The sequence below is a fragment of the Pleurodeles waltl genome, chromosome 1_1 (genome assembly GCF_031143425.1).
Source record: "Pleurodeles waltl isolate 20211129_DDA chromosome 1_1, aPleWal1.hap1.20221129, whole genome shotgun sequence".
Classification (NCBI taxonomy): domain Eukaryota; kingdom Metazoa; phylum Chordata; class Amphibia; order Caudata; family Salamandridae; genus Pleurodeles; species Pleurodeles waltl.
In genome coordinates this window covers 398,175,744-398,196,062 of record NC_090436.1, presented here as the reverse complement: position 1 = coordinate 398,196,062, position 20,319 = coordinate 398,175,744, and the positions used below count along the sequence as shown (strand labels likewise).

At 43.0% G+C, this 20,319-nt stretch overlaps 1 protein-coding gene across 2 annotated transcripts in view; it reads left to right on the top strand.

The window, feature by feature from the left end:
- The window catches only part of PDE8B (phosphodiesterase 8B), a 900,595-nt gene that overhangs the window by 216,382 nt on the left and 663,894 nt on the right, over positions 1 to 20,319 (top strand). For both annotated transcript variants that reach the window (XM_069223470.1, XM_069223477.1), the window contains one exon: positions 19,134 to 19,193. In XM_069223470.1, the coding sequence (XP_069079571.1) occupies positions 19,134 to 19,193 (60 nt within the window). The remainder of the gene's footprint in view (positions 1 to 19,133; positions 19,194 to 20,319) is intronic.

Below are 20,319 nucleotides of genomic sequence, written 5' to 3'. Positions count from 1 at the left end.
TGAGGTGCCTCCACGCGCTTTATAGCGCTCGTTGGTGTCAAGTGGGTGCAGGTGCAGGTGAAAATGGCCGCCTCCTGGGGCCTCAAAGCAGCTTGGGATATGTAGTCCCTCTCAAGTCTTTAGCGCGTCCCGCGCAGCGAGGTGCCCCCACGCGCTTTATAGCGCTCGTTGGTGTCAAGTGGGTGCAGGTGAAAATGGCCGCCTCCTGGGGCCTCAAAGCAGCTTGGGATATGTAGTCCCTCTCAAGTCTTTAGCGCGTCCCGCGCAGTGATGTGCCCCCACGTGCTTTATAGCGCTCATTGGTGTCAAGTGGGTGCAGGTGCAGGTGAAAATGGCCGCCTCCTGGGTCCTCAAAGCAGCTTGGGATATGTAGTCCATCTCAAGTCTTTAGTGTCTACCCATATTGTCCTGCACTCCAAACTTGTGTATGCTCTGATAGTCGTACTACTGCAGTGGATGGCGCCAAATTCTTGAAGTTAGACCAGGGGAAAACTGAGTTCCTCATCATCAGAAACTATGTCCTAAAGCTGGATCCTTCTTGCTGGCCTGCTATCATGGGTTCTTGCCCAATACCTGCAAAGGATGTCTGCAATTTGGAAACTCATCTGACTGACAGTTTTTCATTGGAGCAGCAAGTGCTCTCCATGGACAGAACATGTTTCTGACAACTGATACTGGTAAAACAGACCCTTCCCTATATTGATAGTAACTACTAAGTCCCATTTTGTTCAAGCTTTTGTATTTTCCCATTTGAACTGTGGTCCCAGGGGGTCCCAGGAGGGTTGGGACTGCTGCCTCCTCTTTGGTCAGCCAATGAGAGGAGGCAGCAGTAGCTACTTGTCATAGAGTGGGATGGAGTCAGTGAGAGTTGCTGACCCCACCCCACTCTGTGACGTGGCGTCAGTGATTGAGGGCTTGGAACTGAAGCACCCAGGTCAAAGACAATCAGTGATGCTACCTCTTGTCACGAGGTAGAGGGCCTTGAGGGGCTTTGCTAGACTGAAGATGTCACGCCCACAGGAGTTGTGACATCTTCAGCCCGGCACAGTTCAGCTCAGGCAGCCAGGAGCCTGCACATTATGTGCATTTCTAGCTCCTGGCTACCTGACCTGAAAATCAAGAGTGTCTGTCAGGCCAACCTTCGCTCAGCATGACAGACACTCTTCTTCCTGGGCAAAACGTGAGGGGGGTGGCCCCTCAGCCCATTAATATGGGCTGCGGCCACCAAAAGATATACTGGATACAAACCAAGCCAGCCATTTAAGTTTTTGGCTTGAAATTAACCAGATACTATTTTTCAGTATTGCCTAGTTCACAAGCATCTGGGATCAATGGGAAACCAGAAATTAGACTGATCCATCCAGGAGACAGACTGTAGCCAGAGATCTGTCTTCATCCAATATTTAGCCAGTTAGGAAACAGACTTCAACACTCACAGTAGTGATCAGATACTTAAAACTGCAGACTGATAAGAAAAGAAAGAACACTCAAAAATGTTAAGGGTCAAGACAGCATTTATCAACAGCAGTATCGAGATGGGAGAAAGTGCTCCTAGGGGTGAAGAAGCCTAATCAGAGATCAACGGAGGGCTCTTTAAAGGGGGGCGATATGATGCCTTGTGGACATTCTCACTCATTTTCTAGACACTGCTCTTCTCTCTCACCAGTCACCTCCTCAGATGGAGGATGGTTGGTGGCTGAAGTCTGAGATCCCCCATAATCTGGTTGGATGCTGGAAGCCTTGGCCGCATGTTGTGGTATGTGTGATTCATTAGCAACAAAGCTTTCTTTGGTGCTTGGGCACATGGTTTTCTGACTTTCCAAACTAAAGTGTGGCAAAAGATGTGCTTTCTTTCATCAGTTACTCTATTCTGTTTTCTTTTTGCCCATGCTTACTTCTTGCTGCCCCCTCTTCTTTAAATTTGTATTTCTTTATGTTTCTGTGTGCCACAGCAGCTGCTGGCTTGCAGTTTCTAAGTGAGGAGGCCCAAACCAGCCAATGCACCTTATATGCTGTCTGGCAGGCTGGCGCTATCAGTGATGATAGGCCTCTGCTGGAGTTAGGGAGGCATGAGTAGCATATGGATGCTTGTATCCAGTACTTTACTTTCACTCTCAAGTTTTATCCCCAACAGCAAGGCCATTTGAGCCAACTCACCATCTGGATAGGCAATAAACTGTGAAGGGAGCTAGCAGGAATTGCTCATTTGTTAATTGCCCATTGGAACAAGTTCTTGCACAAATTCTCGCAGGTGTGGGGAATGAGATAGTGGATCATGGCCTCTACCATTTCTCTGTTTCCCCTAGTATAGGCTGTGTACTATTCACACAAGGAATCCGATTTTGTCTCTCCCCTCCTTAGGCCTGAACGAATGAGGAGGAGTATTTGCTTGAAAGTCTTGGGTTAGGCAGCGTCTTGTCAACTGGCTTGATCTTAAGTACTAGAGCTCCTAAGCTGTGCAGCCTGGTTTTTCATAGAGGTGATGTGTGGAGGCTGTTCTGGCCAAGTGCAGATTGTGATAAAAGTGGCGACAGATATTTACGCACCTGGCACTTCACCTCTGTTTCCCATGGAGGTGTTTTGCTCTCTCTCAATCATAGCATGATTTGAAGCGGTGATCCCCCTAAGAGTTGGGCCACTTGTGTGCTTGGACAATGATGTTTCTGCAGGTTCTTCACCTGTGCCACTAAGGACTCAATCAATGCTGCAGAGGACATCACTTTGGTTTGAAACTGCTTTGTGAAACCGAGGTAGGTGATGACGGGCCATCGTGTCGAGACCCCTTCAATAGCATTGATGTGTCAGTCTGGAAGGTCGGCACAGTGACAGAGATGACACAGACTACAATTTAGATGGTAGCTGGAAAAAGGACTCAGCTCCTTTTTATTAGCCTAGTTACATGTCACTAGGATGTCGGTATTGGGTGAGTGTATGTGTTTATAAGTGATGGATCTCTAGGTGCTGAAGACATCCTGTGAAGGAATTAACAATGGCCTGAACACATTTACTTAACTAGGCGGGAATGTACAGTGAAAGGCTTTATTGGCCATACATTGCATTCTCTGCTTGTCTGTGAGCCGATCTTATTTCTGTGGACTATGTAGTCAATTGTCGTACAAGCAGAAACCAGGCTTATTTTGCATTATGCATTAATTGCAGTATATGGTTAAGTTATTTTGTATAGCCAAGTTATAGTGCATATTGTAATATAATCGCAAAGAAACAAATACATGTCAAACTTGCACATGGATCTTGGGTGCAAGTAGAGAAGAAACCTTTTGAGGAGTCAGATGAAAGAAAAGGGATCAAACAGGAATTAACCTGGAGTATTAAAGACAAATGTTTATCAATTTTAAAGACCAGGTTTCTGACTCATTGTACCAGTTCAGGTAGAACTCAAAGTGAAATTGACCTGACACCAGCATAGGATCCCCCTTCTCCAATCACCATTACATTGATTTAAAATTAATTCCTGCCCATCCACCCATTCACCCATTGGTACCCAGAAAACAGTCTGTAAATTGGGGGCAGGTCTTGAAGCACCCTCATCCAGTCTGAGAATACCCTGAATGTCATTGGCAAAGAGGTAGAACTGAAGACTGTGGGGGCGGCTGGTGTTGCCAATAGATGAAAAAACACGTTCTGCTTCCCTTTGTCCATGTTCAGACTACATACATACATACAAAGCTCATACATACATACAAAGCTTATTGGAAGGGCAGATCCTTGAGGGACCCTACAAATTATATAATGGTTTTTATATGAAAGCGGTAGAAGAAAAAAAGTCCTCCCCGTTAACAATGACTGGAAATCTATCACTGAAATTCTAGCTTTCCTTTCTTGCACGGATCTTACAGGATCTTATAGGTTCTTACAGGATAGCATAATTAGCAACATCATAGGATTTAATGGGATCCAAAAGAAAGTGGATGACCTCTTCCCTGCTTGGATATAACAACATATATTTGTATTTAAGTTCAAATAAGACTGTCTGGATCCAGGGCCGACAGAACTACTTTCTAGTATGAGACTCAGAGTTAAGGAGAGTTAAATGGAGTTTTTTAAATGGACCTTCTTATGGACATGCCCTTAGTCATACCCATTATATTATATAATTGAGTATGCACACCATCTTTACTGTTAGTACAAGGCAAATGAAGACCATTAAGGTACTGAATAATTCAGTTTTAGACATAGACTATGATTAACACTTGTTGATGGTGAACCAATATATACAATGGTTGGCTTGCCCTTCAAAAATGAAGGAAATGTAATCACAGATGACATTGCAACCAGCTGTTTGTCATCCAAGAAAAATGCACCTTAGCCAAACCGCCTCTACTTTTCTACAGCAATAATTTGAAAGCTACAGTCCATCAGAGACGATGTGCCAGACATCGCCTCAGCAACTCCCAATGGCTACAAGATAAAACATGGAGACCGCACTAACAGACATGGGGGAAGGGCATTGCCATCATTCACAAAGAATCAAATACCTGAACCATCACCAATGTTGACACCACGCCATGTATGGAACATATGAACTTCCAAATTCACACTGATGCCAATACCACCTTCAAAGGCACCCTCCCTTACAGATCGCCAAATTCATCACCCCACTTGCCGTCAAATCCGAATACTACATCTTCCTGGGAGACCACACCTTTCACTTGGACGACCCCACCTACATCAACAACTCCAACCTTTTGGAACGACTAAGCAACATTGGCCTCAAGTAGATTGTTACCGACCCCACATACAAAGATGGACACACACTGGACCCCATCTTCACATCCAGCAACAGAATCAGATACAGTCACACCTCAGAACTCACCTGGACAGACCAGGGTCTCAGGGTATCTTGCAGTCTTCACAATAAATGTCATAGGGTCTCTTTCAACCCATGCTCACCCACTCAGAGAACTATGCACACTTCACAATAAATTTCAATGGGTGCCTTTCAGTCAGTGAAACTTAAAACCAGAGTATCTTCTAACACTTACAACACAGAAGCACAGGATTTCTTTCAATTCTGCCGGAACAAAATAAATATTCCTTTCAAACACATTTGGTGCAACCGCTGTATAAGCAAGCATTGAAACATTGGATAGAAACTCATGCAAACTGGATGTAGAAATATTTTGACATCCATTTCTTCATTAAGTTTTTCAATAAACAATTTTAGGATATTACACTCATGAAAAAAGAAAAACAATTACCTTGTAAAATGTTAGCACAAGATTACTATAGAGTACCCTCATAAGGTGAGTTAAGGTACTTTAATGTTGAAGCGCAGCAACACAACCGTGCCTCTGTACTCCTCTTCACCAACTGTCCCTCCAAGAGCTCCCGTTCCCCAGCCTTCTCTCCTGCTGCCACCTGAAAAGCTTAGTTGCTCACAATCTATCTTTCTCTACTGATAGCGGGGCACAAGTCGGGGGTACACGTAGGCACAAGGCGTCCACCACTATTTTCACAGGGTGGATGCCGTCCGCCCTGTAAGAAGTGGCCCCAACTGAAATATACTGAACATGGCCGACTGTAATTTTCATACACCGGGACACACTCAGCAGAGCCTGCACCTTGTCTGTTTCGCGCACCAACGTGCAGGCGGCGGTGGGGATTTCATGTTTGAGACTCCTGCTGGGCCCATTACAAAGGCCGAATATAAGGGGCCATCAGGCCTCCTTTTGTTCCACTACCTTGACTGGAAGTTATCTGATCTTCACACCTAGATGCAAATGTAGGAGAGGGGAAACAAAGGCACACAGCTTGTTGTTATCACTTCACAAATATTTAAGCATGCATGCTTTTTACAGTGCTCAATCCCTGTATACAAGAGATATGCACGCACTGTAAAAATGTTAGATGTGTTGGTCTGTTCCAGTATATACACAAATAACAATTTAACTTATATTTTGTTTAATTTCTTTTATAGCGCTACTCATCCCAATGCAGGGTGTGAGAGCGCTTTACATCACACGTACACACTGTACATTGACAATAAATCCTATAAATGTGTAATTCAATGAACAAGATGTGTTACATAGGAGTGAGGAGTATATGGTTCAGGAGTCACATTTCTTTTATAGCTTGTTGTGCTATATTAGGATTACAATTTATGAACTGCGAGTAACAAAAGGATGTCTGTATTAAAAGCAGTAACTCACTTACCTAGCTAATTAAAATAAAAACCTGTCATCTACATGTTAGATGATCTACTCTGCCGGAGACACATTAACCCTCTACGCTCCTTTGATTCAAAACTGGGAATAGAGAAAATGCAGGTCTCTCCAACAAATGCCTTACCCCCTAAAGTTATCTTACCATTATTATTTACTGGGCACACAAAGATCTCTGAAGCAGGTGCCTTAAGCCCATGAGATATTTTATAATGTAGGCTCAGGATAGACCTGCGAAACGTGTGTGAAGAGTTAGATGTCATGCCACGTCTTGTGATGTCACTTCCTGTGATGCTGTGATGTTGCGCTGTGATGTCACACACAACCATGTCACTTGCATACTGCCTAACTTGGTTAGTCCCCCCACTTCAGGTTTTTAGGACTTGTGCCCTGACTAATACCCAAACACAACAGTTATAAATATGAAAAACATAACAGTAATATTTTTTCACATTGCAGCAGCGTGCGAGGACACAACAGATACCACTTTAGTTGTGCTTGCCTTACGGCGTTACACAATTCCCATAATTCTCCATTAAATACGGCAGATTATTTTTTAGAAAACATCCAATAGTACGAAAATTGTGTTGTGCTAAAAAAAATCGGTAAAGGCGCTGATGAATCCTATCTTCTCCTCACGCAGTCTTCAGTGATCAGATTATAACACTCGATTTCAGTAGCTGCCAGTATGTCCCGCTTTGATAAAGCGCTTATATAATTTCTGTTTTTTTACTGTTTCAAACACATTATTTTCCATGTATGCCACTAAAAAAAAAGCACAGTCATAGCTTGCACCAGGAATCAGCTGACTGAGGGTAAAGGCAGCCTTCTTCCTGAGGGTAATGTGCCAACGGAACACGTCTCTCCCTCCTTCATTGTACACGTCAAGACGCCTGCAGATACACATGCGGAATGTCGTCTCTCTCTCCCGGTCATGCGTCAAAAAAGACTGGAAGGTGTTGAGAGCACCTCGTCAGCATGAGCCAGGGTCCTAGCACGAGCCAACCAAACAGCGTCACAGGCAAGACCTGAGTTACGCCAGAAAAAGCTTGTGGCTGGTACGTATGAAATGTGCCAGTTCCCAGCAGCTGCAGTCTGACTCACAAACGACAGGTGACCAGAGGCAACTAAACAATACAGCAAATATGATTTTAAATGTAGAAAAACACATCCAGTGCTTTCATCGGTATAATTCTGAAGATTTCTCACCTCACCACAGTGTAAAATTAGAGTGATTTCTTCCATTTTGTAAATTATCATTGTTGCTGTCGCCAGTCTACCCAGTTTTCAGCTGGATAGCAGTTTAATTTCCTTATAGCTCCCAAAAACGCTTCCCCTTGATACTGGCGATAGGAAATCTAGACCTCCTGATACCTGAACTCCATGATTCTTTTGCAGCTTATAGCTTCTTTAAAGTTTTAATCATGAGATTTACCAGAAGGAATTGAACAAAAGATGCAGCTTTTTTTTCAAGGGTTACCAGGTCGGATGGCCCAGGAGGGGTCAATAAACACGGAAGCCGCACCTAATATGTTAGGTAAAATAACTTGTTTTCCATTACTTCCACAATCCAAGTACATCTGGTACATGCATACCTCTGGGCCCTTTGAAGACCTTGGCCATTGTTGTAATTATAGATGGTGTGTAAAAGTTAACCGACGCGTAGCTTTGCCTGGAGAGAGTTTATTCCAAAGTTGCATAGATATATGAATAAGCTCACCAGGAGCAGATGTAACTTCCATAGTCACTTGCTTACCGTGCCATACCTCCCTACCATACGTCCCTCCCATATCTAATACCACTCCATATCCATAAAATCTACCCACCATACCTTGACACCTGCCTACTTGCCTACCACAATGGCCTGCCATATCTACTATACCTAACCTACCATAACCAATATACTGTATCTAATTACATACCTAGCATACCTAGCCTAACATACATAAACTAATATACCTACCATACCTAAAATGCCACACCTCCCATACCTACTGACCATGCAACACCTACTGTACCTACCTACATGCATCTAATCTACCATTCCTATCTACCATACCCGTTTTACCTAATCTACCACACCTAATTTACGATGCCTAATCTACTACACTTTACCAGCCATACCTAACATCAAACCTATCTCATCAGACTAAATCTACCACACCTATCTAGCTATTTCACCTGCTTATCATACCTACTTCACCTAACCTACCATACAGACAATAGCGCCAAATCTAACCGATCAACTGTGTTTCCCAAACCTACCAGACACACCTCATTTGACCTACCATACCAACCTATGACACGCTGGGCTACCATACATAACCTGCCATACCTAACCTACCTATCCTATCTACCTACCATATCTATCTTACTTAATGTGCCATATGTAACCTACAATACATAAATGCCTTGTCCGTCTGCCCTACTGGTTTAATACTGAAAAAAGGAATACATACGTTTCCACTTAATTAAAAAAAGAACTTAAATTGTCTTCAATTCCCTTTAAAATCTTAGAATTTAGAAGCAGCGCAGAGGGTGGGTGTGAGGGTAAGCAATATGGACACTGGGAGTGCAAATGGGCAAGGGGAGAGCAATGTGGAGTACGGAGGGTGGGGGATAAAAGCAAACCGGCGAGAGAGAGAGAAAGAGAACATTTGGAGCTAAGAGAGGGAAAAAAGCAAAGGTTTTGAACTATTCCATAGGTCCAGTTTTAAAACAAATCCTTGCAAGCATTTCCAAGCAAGACTTTGAGTGAACCGTCCAGATTTTTTGGTGCTGTTATTAATAGCAGTGGCATAACAAAGGACCCTGCAGCCCATGCGGTGGAGGGGCCTCCCAAGCTCCAGGGGACCCCCTCAGCACAGTACCCTGGCCTGAGAGCTCCTGGATTATTTTGAAGAGGGGCCTCTCCATGTTCTTTGCAGCGGGGCCCCATCAAGGTTTGTTACACCACTGCTTGACAGGGTCATTTCAGCAGAGAGTTTGCACACTATACTTGACCATTCACAATCATCCCACTTGTGTATGACTTCACACATAAATGGACCTGACCTAACGGCCAGAGCTGCCAAGTTTTGATCTAATGAAACAGGTTTGAGTCCTAGAGTCAGCTCTGGGCAAATCACTTACATTTAACCTCCCGTCCTTAAAACAAAATGAATCTGACCTTATATAATGTAATCTGGGGGTCATGTAAAGCTCCCCAATGCCATTGGGAAGTGTTTGCTCTATATAAAACTGTAATACATACATATATATTTATATTTTCAGGCTTACAGTGCAGCATAAATTATGCAAAAAGGAACTAGCGAACTCTTGGTAGTTCCCACGTTTAGGCGGAGAGCAGCTCCTTTATATGGAGCACCCTCAACACCACCAACACTCTGAGCCTTCTCACCGCAAATGTCTGTTTCTCTAGCATAGTTTTTAAACCTACGATTAGCACAGTGCCATCCACCCAAGCTAGAGAGAGAAAAAGTATTTTGACATTTTTACAGAAAAGTCTTGAATCTACCTCCTGTGAAGACAGAATGCCCATCAGATCCTAGGGATTTACAATGGCATAACAAAGAGGGGTGAGTACAGCTTGCACACGCATCAAGCTGAGCATTCACAAAATTAACAAATCAGTCTTTCTGCACCCAGAGGGCAGGTAGGAGGTCTTTACCTCCAGTCTACCTTCATTGGGTGGGATAGAGGGCCAGAAGGCCCACTAGCTGCCAGGGAATTGTTTTTTTATTGCAAAAAAACGGTTGGGGAGATAAGGTGCGGACAATACTACCCCTAATCTGCCCACGGGATGCAGAAAGTCCACAAGAGACCAGGGAAAAATAGGCTAAAAAAGTGGGGGATAGGGACTGATGCCCCCGCACCAGAACAGGTGCATCAGTCTTTCTGTCCCACTGGAGGTGGATTGAGGTTGTTTACCCACAGTCCGTTTCAGGGGTGGGAGAGGGGAAGTCCACTAGGCACTAGAGATTTCAGCATGGCGCGAAAGCAAGCAAAAGGATGGGATTGTCTTCCCTGGCATTGAGCTATAACCCCACTCCAGAAGGGGTAATAGAGTCTTTCTGTTACCTGGGGACAGTTAGGAGATTTTTCCCAATTCAGGAGGTTGCCCCTAAACTGCCCCTGGGGGGTGCAAGGATTATCCGACGCCATCGTTTTTACATTTTGCCAAAACAACGGTTCAGGCGCCCCACCCTTGCATTGACCATACCCCCACCCTCAGTGGTGCAAAATAGAATTTTTGTCCCCACATGGTACTGAGAGTGGGTTTGCCCCATGTGGGGGAGATAAAAATCTCATTGAATACCAGGAATACTTTTTTATAAACTAATAAGGTGGGGTCTGGCACATCCTGATATCAGGGCTCCAACCCTGAAGCCTCAAAAGCCTTTCTACTCCCCTGGGGACTAAAGCATCCCATCCTTGTGGCAAGAGAGGTAATTTCAATATGTTTGGGTGTTGTTCTTCCATGCGGGCAGCAGAGAGGGGCTAGATCCCAATATCATCCTACTTGTCATGCTCAATGGCTGGACTTTTCGGGCTCGGGTCAGCTGTTCCCTGGGAAACCTACCAAACTTAGACATTTCTGAAAACTAAACATCCAGGGAGATCCAGGGTGGTGTGCCTCGTGTGGATGCCACAACATTTTCCTACTCAAAATGCCCTGCAAACCTCAAACTTTTCCTAGAATGGCCCATTTTCTTGCATTTTTGTGAAGTAAAGTACCAGAATTCGCAGGGATCCATAAAAAAAACTACCTCCCAGAGTTTCACCACGTGTTTCTATAAAAACACTATTCCTTTTGTGTGTATAGGCCTAGTAGCCGTGACAGGAAAAGATCAAACCAGGACCAATGGAAGCCCCCAGGGGTTAAATATGACTCCAGATCATTTTTTGGGGTGTTTTACGTCACATGTGTTAGGCCCAGTCACTCAAGTGGGCTACAGTTTTTATCTGAAGACATGTGGGAACACAGAACAGTAGAACATTTGTTATTAGCAATCGGATTTCTGTGCATTGGTGGTTTTCAAATGTAAGCCAGTGTGCAAGAAATAAGATATTTTGCAAAATGCTTTCCAAACCACATGCTTGTATGGATAACAATAAATTAAAAGATGTACAAATAAGCAGTGCTTCTAAACTCAGTATCTGGTGTACATTCAAAAAATGCATAGTTTTCTTCATCCCCCTTTATCACTCTTTATATTTTACCATACGAATTGCTCTACACTTGGTATATAATGAAAAACCATCATAAAGTGTAACTCAGTTGTTGGCTCTGGGTAAGTCGGGTTCTTGGAGAACCTACAAACCCCATATATCCCATAACCAGAAGGGTCTAGCTGACGTAACAGTATATTGCTTTTGCAAATCAGCCATCGATAGGAGAAGTTACAGATGAAAACGTCACAAATGGCTGATTTTTCCTACTCATTTTCGGTATTTTTTATTTCAACAGTTAGGTTCTTTGGGAAAACCTTGAGAGATCTACTCAAATTACCCCTGAATTCAGACTTTTGTCTACTTTTCAGAAATGTATAGCTTTCAGGGATCACCCATGGGTTTTACATCTCTTTCCACCACAATCTGAAAGCAGGTTGAAAGCACAAAAATTAGGAAAAATGGCTACCTATTAGAAAAATGCCAACAACTATAGTAAAAAAGTTTTTTTTTTTCATTCGGCTAAGCAGGTTGCTGAAAGCTGGAAAGATTGTGATTTTACCCTAGAAAACTGTTACTTGATGCCTTAATGACAGGAAAAAACAGACACTTTCTTGTGCAACACTTATTTCCCATTTTTTCCAAAAAAACAAAATGTATCTATATTTTGGCTGTTTTCTCAGTCCTCTCTGTAGGCGAATGCACAAATCCTGGATACCCTTAGGATCCTCCTCATGTTGGGAAAAAAGGACGCTAATATGACTTGGATGCCTTACCTCAAAAAAGTTATGGTGGCATAAAAACAAAGTATTCCAAATAGCCAAAAACAGGGCGCAGCACTGAGGTGGAAAATCCTCGGCAGTTAAGGGGCTGAGCAATGGGTGGGCTGTAAACCCACTGTAAGCTAAGGACTCTTTGCCACAGAGTGCATGCACTGCCCAGTAGGCAAGACCTAAAAAATGCTGCCACGCTATTCTAGATTGCCTGCTATACAAATAGCAATAGTTTACATGCCACTAACCCTTGCTTGTGCATAATGAATCTGAATCATTCTGATCGTTCCACTCAGAAATTAACACTTTCTTGTTTTTTAATAAAAATTGCAGGGATCTGTTACATTCTCTTTTTTTTTTTTACAAAGTGTCAAATGCAGTTAGGCGCTCGTGACTGTAACATCAGTGTCTGGCTCAGTTTTGTGTCATTTTGGGTGAGTTTCAGAAATCAGTCCTGAAAATGACCACACATTTGTGTTTGCCTACTAAAGTTGCATTTTTCCCTACTCGTGAAAAAATGGGTTTAGTAGAAGGTTATCTTGATAGAGATTCGGTAGTCTCTGTGTTGTGTGCGATGTTTCTCTCTTTTTTTGGCATATAATTGAGGATCCTGGCACGACAGTAAAAATAAAACTCTTAACGCTTTCCCTTCCAGGTTCAAGTGCTTTTCTACGTCTGCTCAGCGTATGCGTTAGGAGTATGTGGGGGTGCAAGGGATTCAGGAAAATCTCTTTTAATGCCAGAATACACTTGCAAGACGCTTACCCTGGGAATCATTGATGAAAACGTTTCATTCTTTTGTGACCGCCGTGAACACAGACCTTTCAACGAGGAGCTGGTGACGCAGACAGACTTGGCGAGCGCGTCAGTCCGAGCTGTTCGCACAAGCATGGGTGTCCCTCTGCCCCCACGCGCTGGCCAACGTTACTGTTCTATTGAACGGTCTGCGCAATATGTCACACATTATAATAGGTCAAACATGAAATTAAAAGGAGAGAAGTTAGCTTTCCAGTCCGTATGCAAACCAAATAAACAGTATGGTTTGTGATCGTTAAGCTCTAAAATCATGCAATACGTTTTTTGTTTTTTTTTATGTATATTTCGTACCTCTGTCACTGATGAAGTTTCACGCTATCGAAACAAATTAGGTATAAAGCATTGATGAAGCCCGTAGGTTTACTAACAGACGATTGGTTTTGCTATTTTTTTTGTTTGTACTGCCCGAATACTGCTCGTGATTTTGGTATTGTATTGCTACGGCATGTTCAATTGCATTGTAAATATTAGCAAAGCCAATCCTTTCCAAAATGGCCATATGCCCATTGACGCAGCCATCTTGTAATTGGTTTTGAAGTAAAAAATGCCAATCCTGGTTGTAGTCCGGATTGGCTTTCACGCTCCTTCCCTGCTATCCCTGATTCTAACCGGTGCTCTGCCAAGGTGCGCCTTCATCCTCGTGACCGCAGGGGCCACGTGTCACTAGCGCCCAATATCAGCGGCAACTGTATCAATAATCATTACTAAGTTGAAAGTGTACGCAAAGCACGCTTTAGATGGTGTCGCGTTTACAAAAATCTGGAGGGGGCGGGGGTTATCAATTGATGACCCTTCAGCGTTCTGAAGGGACAGCAGTGTCACGCATCTCGGTAAACATACGGTGAATGCATTTGTGCATTCGTGGGCATAAACATGACCTGCCTCACTGTACTTTGTAAATATTATGTGCACACAGTAGTTGCTTTTCATCTGCATTTGTCTAAATAAATATTGAGTAACTGTTCTGTGTGTCGCGTTCAATCTGCCGTTAGTATGGCTGTTAGCGCAGTTGGCTGACCCTCCATATCAAACCAGGCCTTCTGCTACAGACGGCAGGCTGTACCGCTCTGTCTTAAGCCTGGAGAGTATGCAAAACTAAAATGCTATATTTGTGTGCAGTTCAGTCCACTGCACAAGGGAGTTGGCAGAAAAATCAAATACACACGCCACATAATGATTGGCACCGCGTCAGCCAAGTGTGCCCAGCACTCATTCCGTCGTTTCATAGGGAGAATTCTGAATACAATGTGGGCAAATGGTTTCTTTCACATTGAGCCCCTCCCCTTCCCTTCGCCTTACCTACACCTTCCCTTCCCCTCCCGTACCCCTTCCTCTTCCTTCCCTTTTCTTGCCTTCCACTTCTCCTTCCATCCTCTTACCCCGCCTCCCCCCCACTCCCCCCCCCCCCCCTGCAGTCTTAGCAGTTTCATTTCCCCCCTCAGGCAACTGAAAAATAAGACGCAACAAGGTTGGATAGTCACGTGTGTGCTTGAGGGATAACAGGGACACGCCAATCGCGTGACAGTAACCATCCCACCACATTATGTGATACGGAGCAAATCAAGCTCGCGCATTACCCGAATTAAGAAGAGTTAGAAAGTGTTTACACCAGTGTAAGGTACTAAATAAACCGATGCGTACACGTACTAAAAATCCCGCCCTGCATCATGATGCAATCATCCTCACGGTGCATCTCGGGGGCGTGCCCACATAACATATGGTCAGTACTGCAGAGATTTGGCAGCAGAGCATGTTTCCTGTAATGTTGCATGTACTGCAGGGCTGAGGCGCGTGGGCAAATCAATGCTTTGTCTTATTCTGAAATAACTGATTTCAATGAGAATTTCTATTCTTAAAAGGAATTTTGTGCACAGCACTCATGTTGTACAAATGAAGCACTCTACAGACACCCCGCCGTTGGTGAAAGTGGGTATTTGCCTCCTTAGAAAATTTTTGTTATTTTTCAGTCTTGTTTGTTTTACATACTAAGCTATTATTCATTCTCCCATCTCATTAGTATTCGCTGCACATCTTGGCAAAATCATTCGGAATACATTCTGGAGAGACAAAGTTCTCCAGGTTTTCACTCACTGAGAGTTGGCAGCTCAATATCAGATGTTACCACGCATGCCTTCTGCATGATGTCTGATGATGTGAAAATGACTTCTAATGTGGTTGGATGATCATCAAATGACTCTAGGATGGCTTCTACAGCAATCCTGTTTGATCTGGGTTTATCCCAAAGGCATTCCAGTGCCTTGGCTTTTATAAACTGTTTTATGTATTGACTGTTATCATATATATATATATATATACACACACGCATATATTTATATATGTGTGTGTATATATATATATATATATATATAGAGAGAGAGAGAGAGATAAAGCAACAAAACGACGCTGCACTTTCGTGGACCTTGAACAGATTGAATACTTCCACCAAGTGTTTCAGCTATTACGACCTTGATCATGGTGCCAAGTCTGATTACAATTTAGTGATAATTACTCTCCCTTTTAACCCCTGATGGGAATTCTCGTAGTTGGCATTGTGTGTACGCATTTGAAAAGTGAAGTGCGTCATTATTTGAGAAGATGCAGTCAATACGTCGTGAGTCTTCCCTGCGCAAACATCCCTTTTCCTGTAAAGATTGTTCCAATCGCCAGTCTCTTTAATTGGGCAAATTGCAATTGTGATATATACCAGACATGCAGAAAGGTCTACATACCCTTTACATTCCTCTGGTCCTATCAGCATGATTTTTTTTTTTGTTGATTTTTTTTTGCCAGGGACATACGCTCACCCTGTCTCGTGAGACTGTCCCTGGCAAAACGTTGTGTTGCAGGGAAAACTCCAGGCGTGTCTTAAAGTCCGGGCCCACCCAGGCCGTTCCCACCTCCAATGTGTAGTTCACACGCAGGGGACTGTGGGCCAGATGTAGTAAGCCGTTTGCATGTCGCAAACTGCAAAAATCGCAGTTTGCGGCATACAAACGGCCGAACGCGATGCTCATTCCCAAATTGCGAGTCGGTACCGACTCGCAATTTGGGAATGAGACTCGCAAATAGGAAGGGGTGTTCCCTTCCTATTTGCGACCGCATCGCAATTCAGAGTTGCTTTGTGACCACGAATGCGGTCGCAAACCAACTCGCAGTTAACACCAGTGTCACACTGGTGGTAATTCATTCGCAAAAGGGAAGGGGTCCCCATGGGACCCCTTCCCCTTTGTGAATGTCGAAAAAAATATTTTTTCAGAGCAGGCAGTGGTCCTATGGACCTCTGCCTACTCTGAAAAAAACGAAACCAAATGGTTTCGGAAGTTTTTTCATTTTGCAACTGGTTTTCCTTTAAGGAAAACGGGCTGCAAAATGAAAAAAAAAAACTGCTTTATTTATACAGCAGTCACAGACATGGAGGTCTGCTGACTACAGCAGGCCACCATCCCTGTGAGTGCAGGGACTCGCTATGGGGTCGCAAAATGCAACCCACCTCATGAATATTGATGAGGTGGGTCTTTGCGACCCCATAGCGAGTCGCAGAAGGAGTCTGAGACACCATTCTGCATCCAATTTTGCGACTTGCAAATTGCGAGTCGGTCAGACTCGCAATTTGCAAGTCGCAAAATTGGATTTTCCTACATCTGGCCCTGTGTCCCTTGCTTCACTACTGCGAATAACTTCAGATTTCCTCCGTCCTTTCATTCTGGGCGCGTGGTCGTATCCTAACACTGGCACCTAGTTTGATCGCGCGTTTCAGACCGGTTTGTTTGAAATATTGTAATAGCAGCGCCATTTAAAGTAGTTCACTAGACATAGACAAAATCATTTTGCCTTTACATTTGTGCATCTGTTACTTCATTTAACATATCGTGTGACATAATTCATAAAGTGCTACAGTGATGATTTGAAAGTAAAATAAAAATTAATAAATAATAAACTAAAAGTAAGAAAACGTCATGCTCATTATCACTCTGACATTTTGAAGTACTCACGTGCACCCCCCCACCCCCCCCCCCCGCACCTAGCATAGAAAGATTGCAATTGCAGCGGTCTCTTTAGACTAAAGATAAAACAATCTGGAAAACAGCTACATTTATGGCTCAGAGCGAGGAACAATAACCGCTTGACTGCCGCTCTTTCCAACAAAGAAAATGATTAAGTACGGCAAATTCTCTTTCTGAATCCGCTTTTTTAAAGAGAAAGTATCACACATTCTCAGAACAACGTGCGAGTACAAAGAAGTTACCCAAACAAAACAATATATCTTGCCCCAGTGGCCTGAATCAACAATCCTACATCAGCAGCATCATATGTAGGTGATCTTATAGCCCCTACGAAACCTCTGTATATTACAGTGTGGCCTCAGTGGTCTTGCAGCCAGATTTTGTGTAACATTGTAACTTACGGTACACCAACACTATGGGTAGCATGTCACTTCTGTAACTGTTCGCACCTCACCGATAAATGTGAACGCTGTAATCGAACTGTGACTTTATTTACAATTAAAAATAAAAGATGCTGACAAACATGCTCCTTGAAACCATGGAGGCGTTGCTAGTAACATCATGCATGTGATCCCTTACACCAATATATTCCTTATCTGGAGCACTTCGATATTATTAAACAATAACGAAACAATGTAATATTGATTCCTCTTCCGATGTTTTGATGTGTATCTATTAAACTCTCTATGTATATATTACACACACACACACACACCTTTCAGTACTTCTCCCAATATCAAAAGAGTTGAGGCATAATTGTATATACAATTTCTCCCCAGTGTGGGATACTTGTATTGAGTTCCATTATGTACCTGAACTCTACCTTATGTAATTATTCAGTTAAAGTTACTTTAAGAGGACACGAGGCACGAGTTATAGTTACTTGCGATGACTATAACTGGTAAATTTCAATTCGTTTAAAACAGGATGTTTTACCTGACATTTCCATCTAACTATAACGTCCCTTTAACCTTCGGTTTCTGCAGTGGATATATATATATATATAGTACTGGCTGCTTCATATTGCTAATATTTTCTTTACTTTCAGCCATGTTGCACAGCGGCTTGTGCTAAAAAAAATCTAAAAAACATTGATGAAGCCACTACATCTTGCTTTGCCAGTGCTTGTTTCACTTACCTGTGACACTTTTAAGCACGTTTGGTGAATAAAGGGCAGCAAGAGGTCAGAACTATATAACAAATGTAACACAAAATGTGCACATAAATACATGAATACATAAATGAGCATTATTTGTGTGAACTGATTGTACTAATAGCTGCCCTGTGACAAGCATTTCTGACTTCTCAAATTACAGTTCAGTTTTTACTTCAATACAGTGCTGTAGACGTTTTGCATGAACCATAATGTGCATTTTAGTTATAGTAAGGCAGCCAAGAGCCAATCTGACCCTTAATCCCAAGGAAGAAGTTGTTAATATTTTGTACCCGGGCGGCACATTTTCTGCTCTTGAGTCCTGGTTATCTGCTTTGTCCTATAATATATGTTTTACTTAATCCCTTACCCAATCCTCCACACCTTGTCTGTGTACATTCAACCTGAGCCAGAATCATGCCTGCAGGTCTGTAAGAGATGTTTTATTTGTTTGCACTGTGATTGCTGTGATTGCTTGTGTGGTACGGCACCCAAACATGTGTTTAGAAGTTGAGAAGTAATACGGTGCCTTCAACTGCATCTAACCTCACCCCTTTGCAGAATGTCTACCAAACTGGTTGTTAGAAACTGGTGCTTGAGAGGTTTCAGTTATCCGTTAGATTTTTTACTGTAAATCTTGACGTCCAGTGTAGCCACATAGACTACATTGGTACACATGGCAGCTTTTGTACCATTGGGCGTACCATGTTTTACAAGCATCCTCATTCTTCCAAAAACAGAGGCAGAACTGCGGGAATATGTGCGCTATGTAAATGTGCTTAGTAGTCGTGGTACCTACGTTCCGCCCTGGAGAAGGCCGCTCCTTTGAACAACATTTAGTTAAAGAAAAGAAAAGCAATAAAGAAGCCCGTCCCAAAATAATGGAGGCTTGCAAATTAGTTAAATGCAAGCAACCCGAACCAGTCCCATTCGCTAGAAAAATACAGCTTTGCAGTTGTTGGCGTGTTCTCAGGACTTTCGTGTTTTCATGAGAAGTTGCGAAAGGGTCTAATTGGTCTTTTCTTGCCTTCAGCAGGTCTCCACGACAGAGGTGCGGCTGGGGCCAATGAGACTGACACAAGAGCCTATCCAGGTAGGGTTTCATTATTTGTGACAATGATGTGAGTGAATCCAGGACTGGGGCGACGAGTGGAACAGGCTCATGGGAATAAATGACATCACGAACAGATCGGACATCTGTTGGTGCTGCAAAATGTTTGAGAGAAAGGAACAGCACCTTTGAGTTTGACTTTTTCACGTGCTTGAGTAACACAATCCAGCCAGGGGTAGTCACAAAGGCATCTTGGAGTGCGCCATGCAGTGCTCCCGCAGCACTATTACACTTAATCTTACATGCCTCTGTGAATTGCCAACAAACTATTTAAAATGGGAATATACAGAGACTACTCATGTACAGTTAGTACAAAAAGACTCTTAGTAAAACTCTTTGGAGTTTTACTGAGAGGAAGTTGGATATTTCGGGTCCGATTTAAAAGGCATGTAAGAGTATGCAACAGAGTACTCCTCTAGTACCAAATCCTGTACCCATATATGTTTTTGTGAATTTGTCCCCGTGGGCAAGATTTATCAATATGTGACACAGCGCAACGCAGTGAGAAAACTTGATGCACTGCGTCAAATGGAGAGAGCAGGAATGCACCATATTTACTAACATATAGTGCATTCGTGTTTTCTATCTCCGCTGGCACAGTGTGTGCTGCCTAGCGCCAATGCAGGTACCCTTGTGCAAGACAGGATTGTTTTTGTGCAGGAGGGGGCACCTTCCTGCACAAAAAACAATCCCAGAATGCAGAACACTTAGTAAGTGGTGAAAAGAAGGAGACATACAGGGTGTTTACACAAAATATCGACGGAAAAAATTGTGTAGGCAAACTGTCATGTCAAGAATATCGAGGACAAAAAAGTTGTGAAGGTGAGGTTCCATAGGTAAGCAAAGTTTTACTATATAACTCCACATATATATACCTTGATGATATATATATCTTCAAGGTACATAGATGTAGAGTTAAGAATAGTAAATCAGTACCTACCTATTTGTACTTACCTTCTTGATATTTTGGTCCTCAATATTTTTGTCACAATATTCTGTCTACGCAATATTTCTGTTTCCACTATACTGTCAGTGGTCCAACTAAAGATATTTTTCCTCATTGCACCACTACCGGGAAGGTTTGCTATTTTGATACATTTCCAAGTTT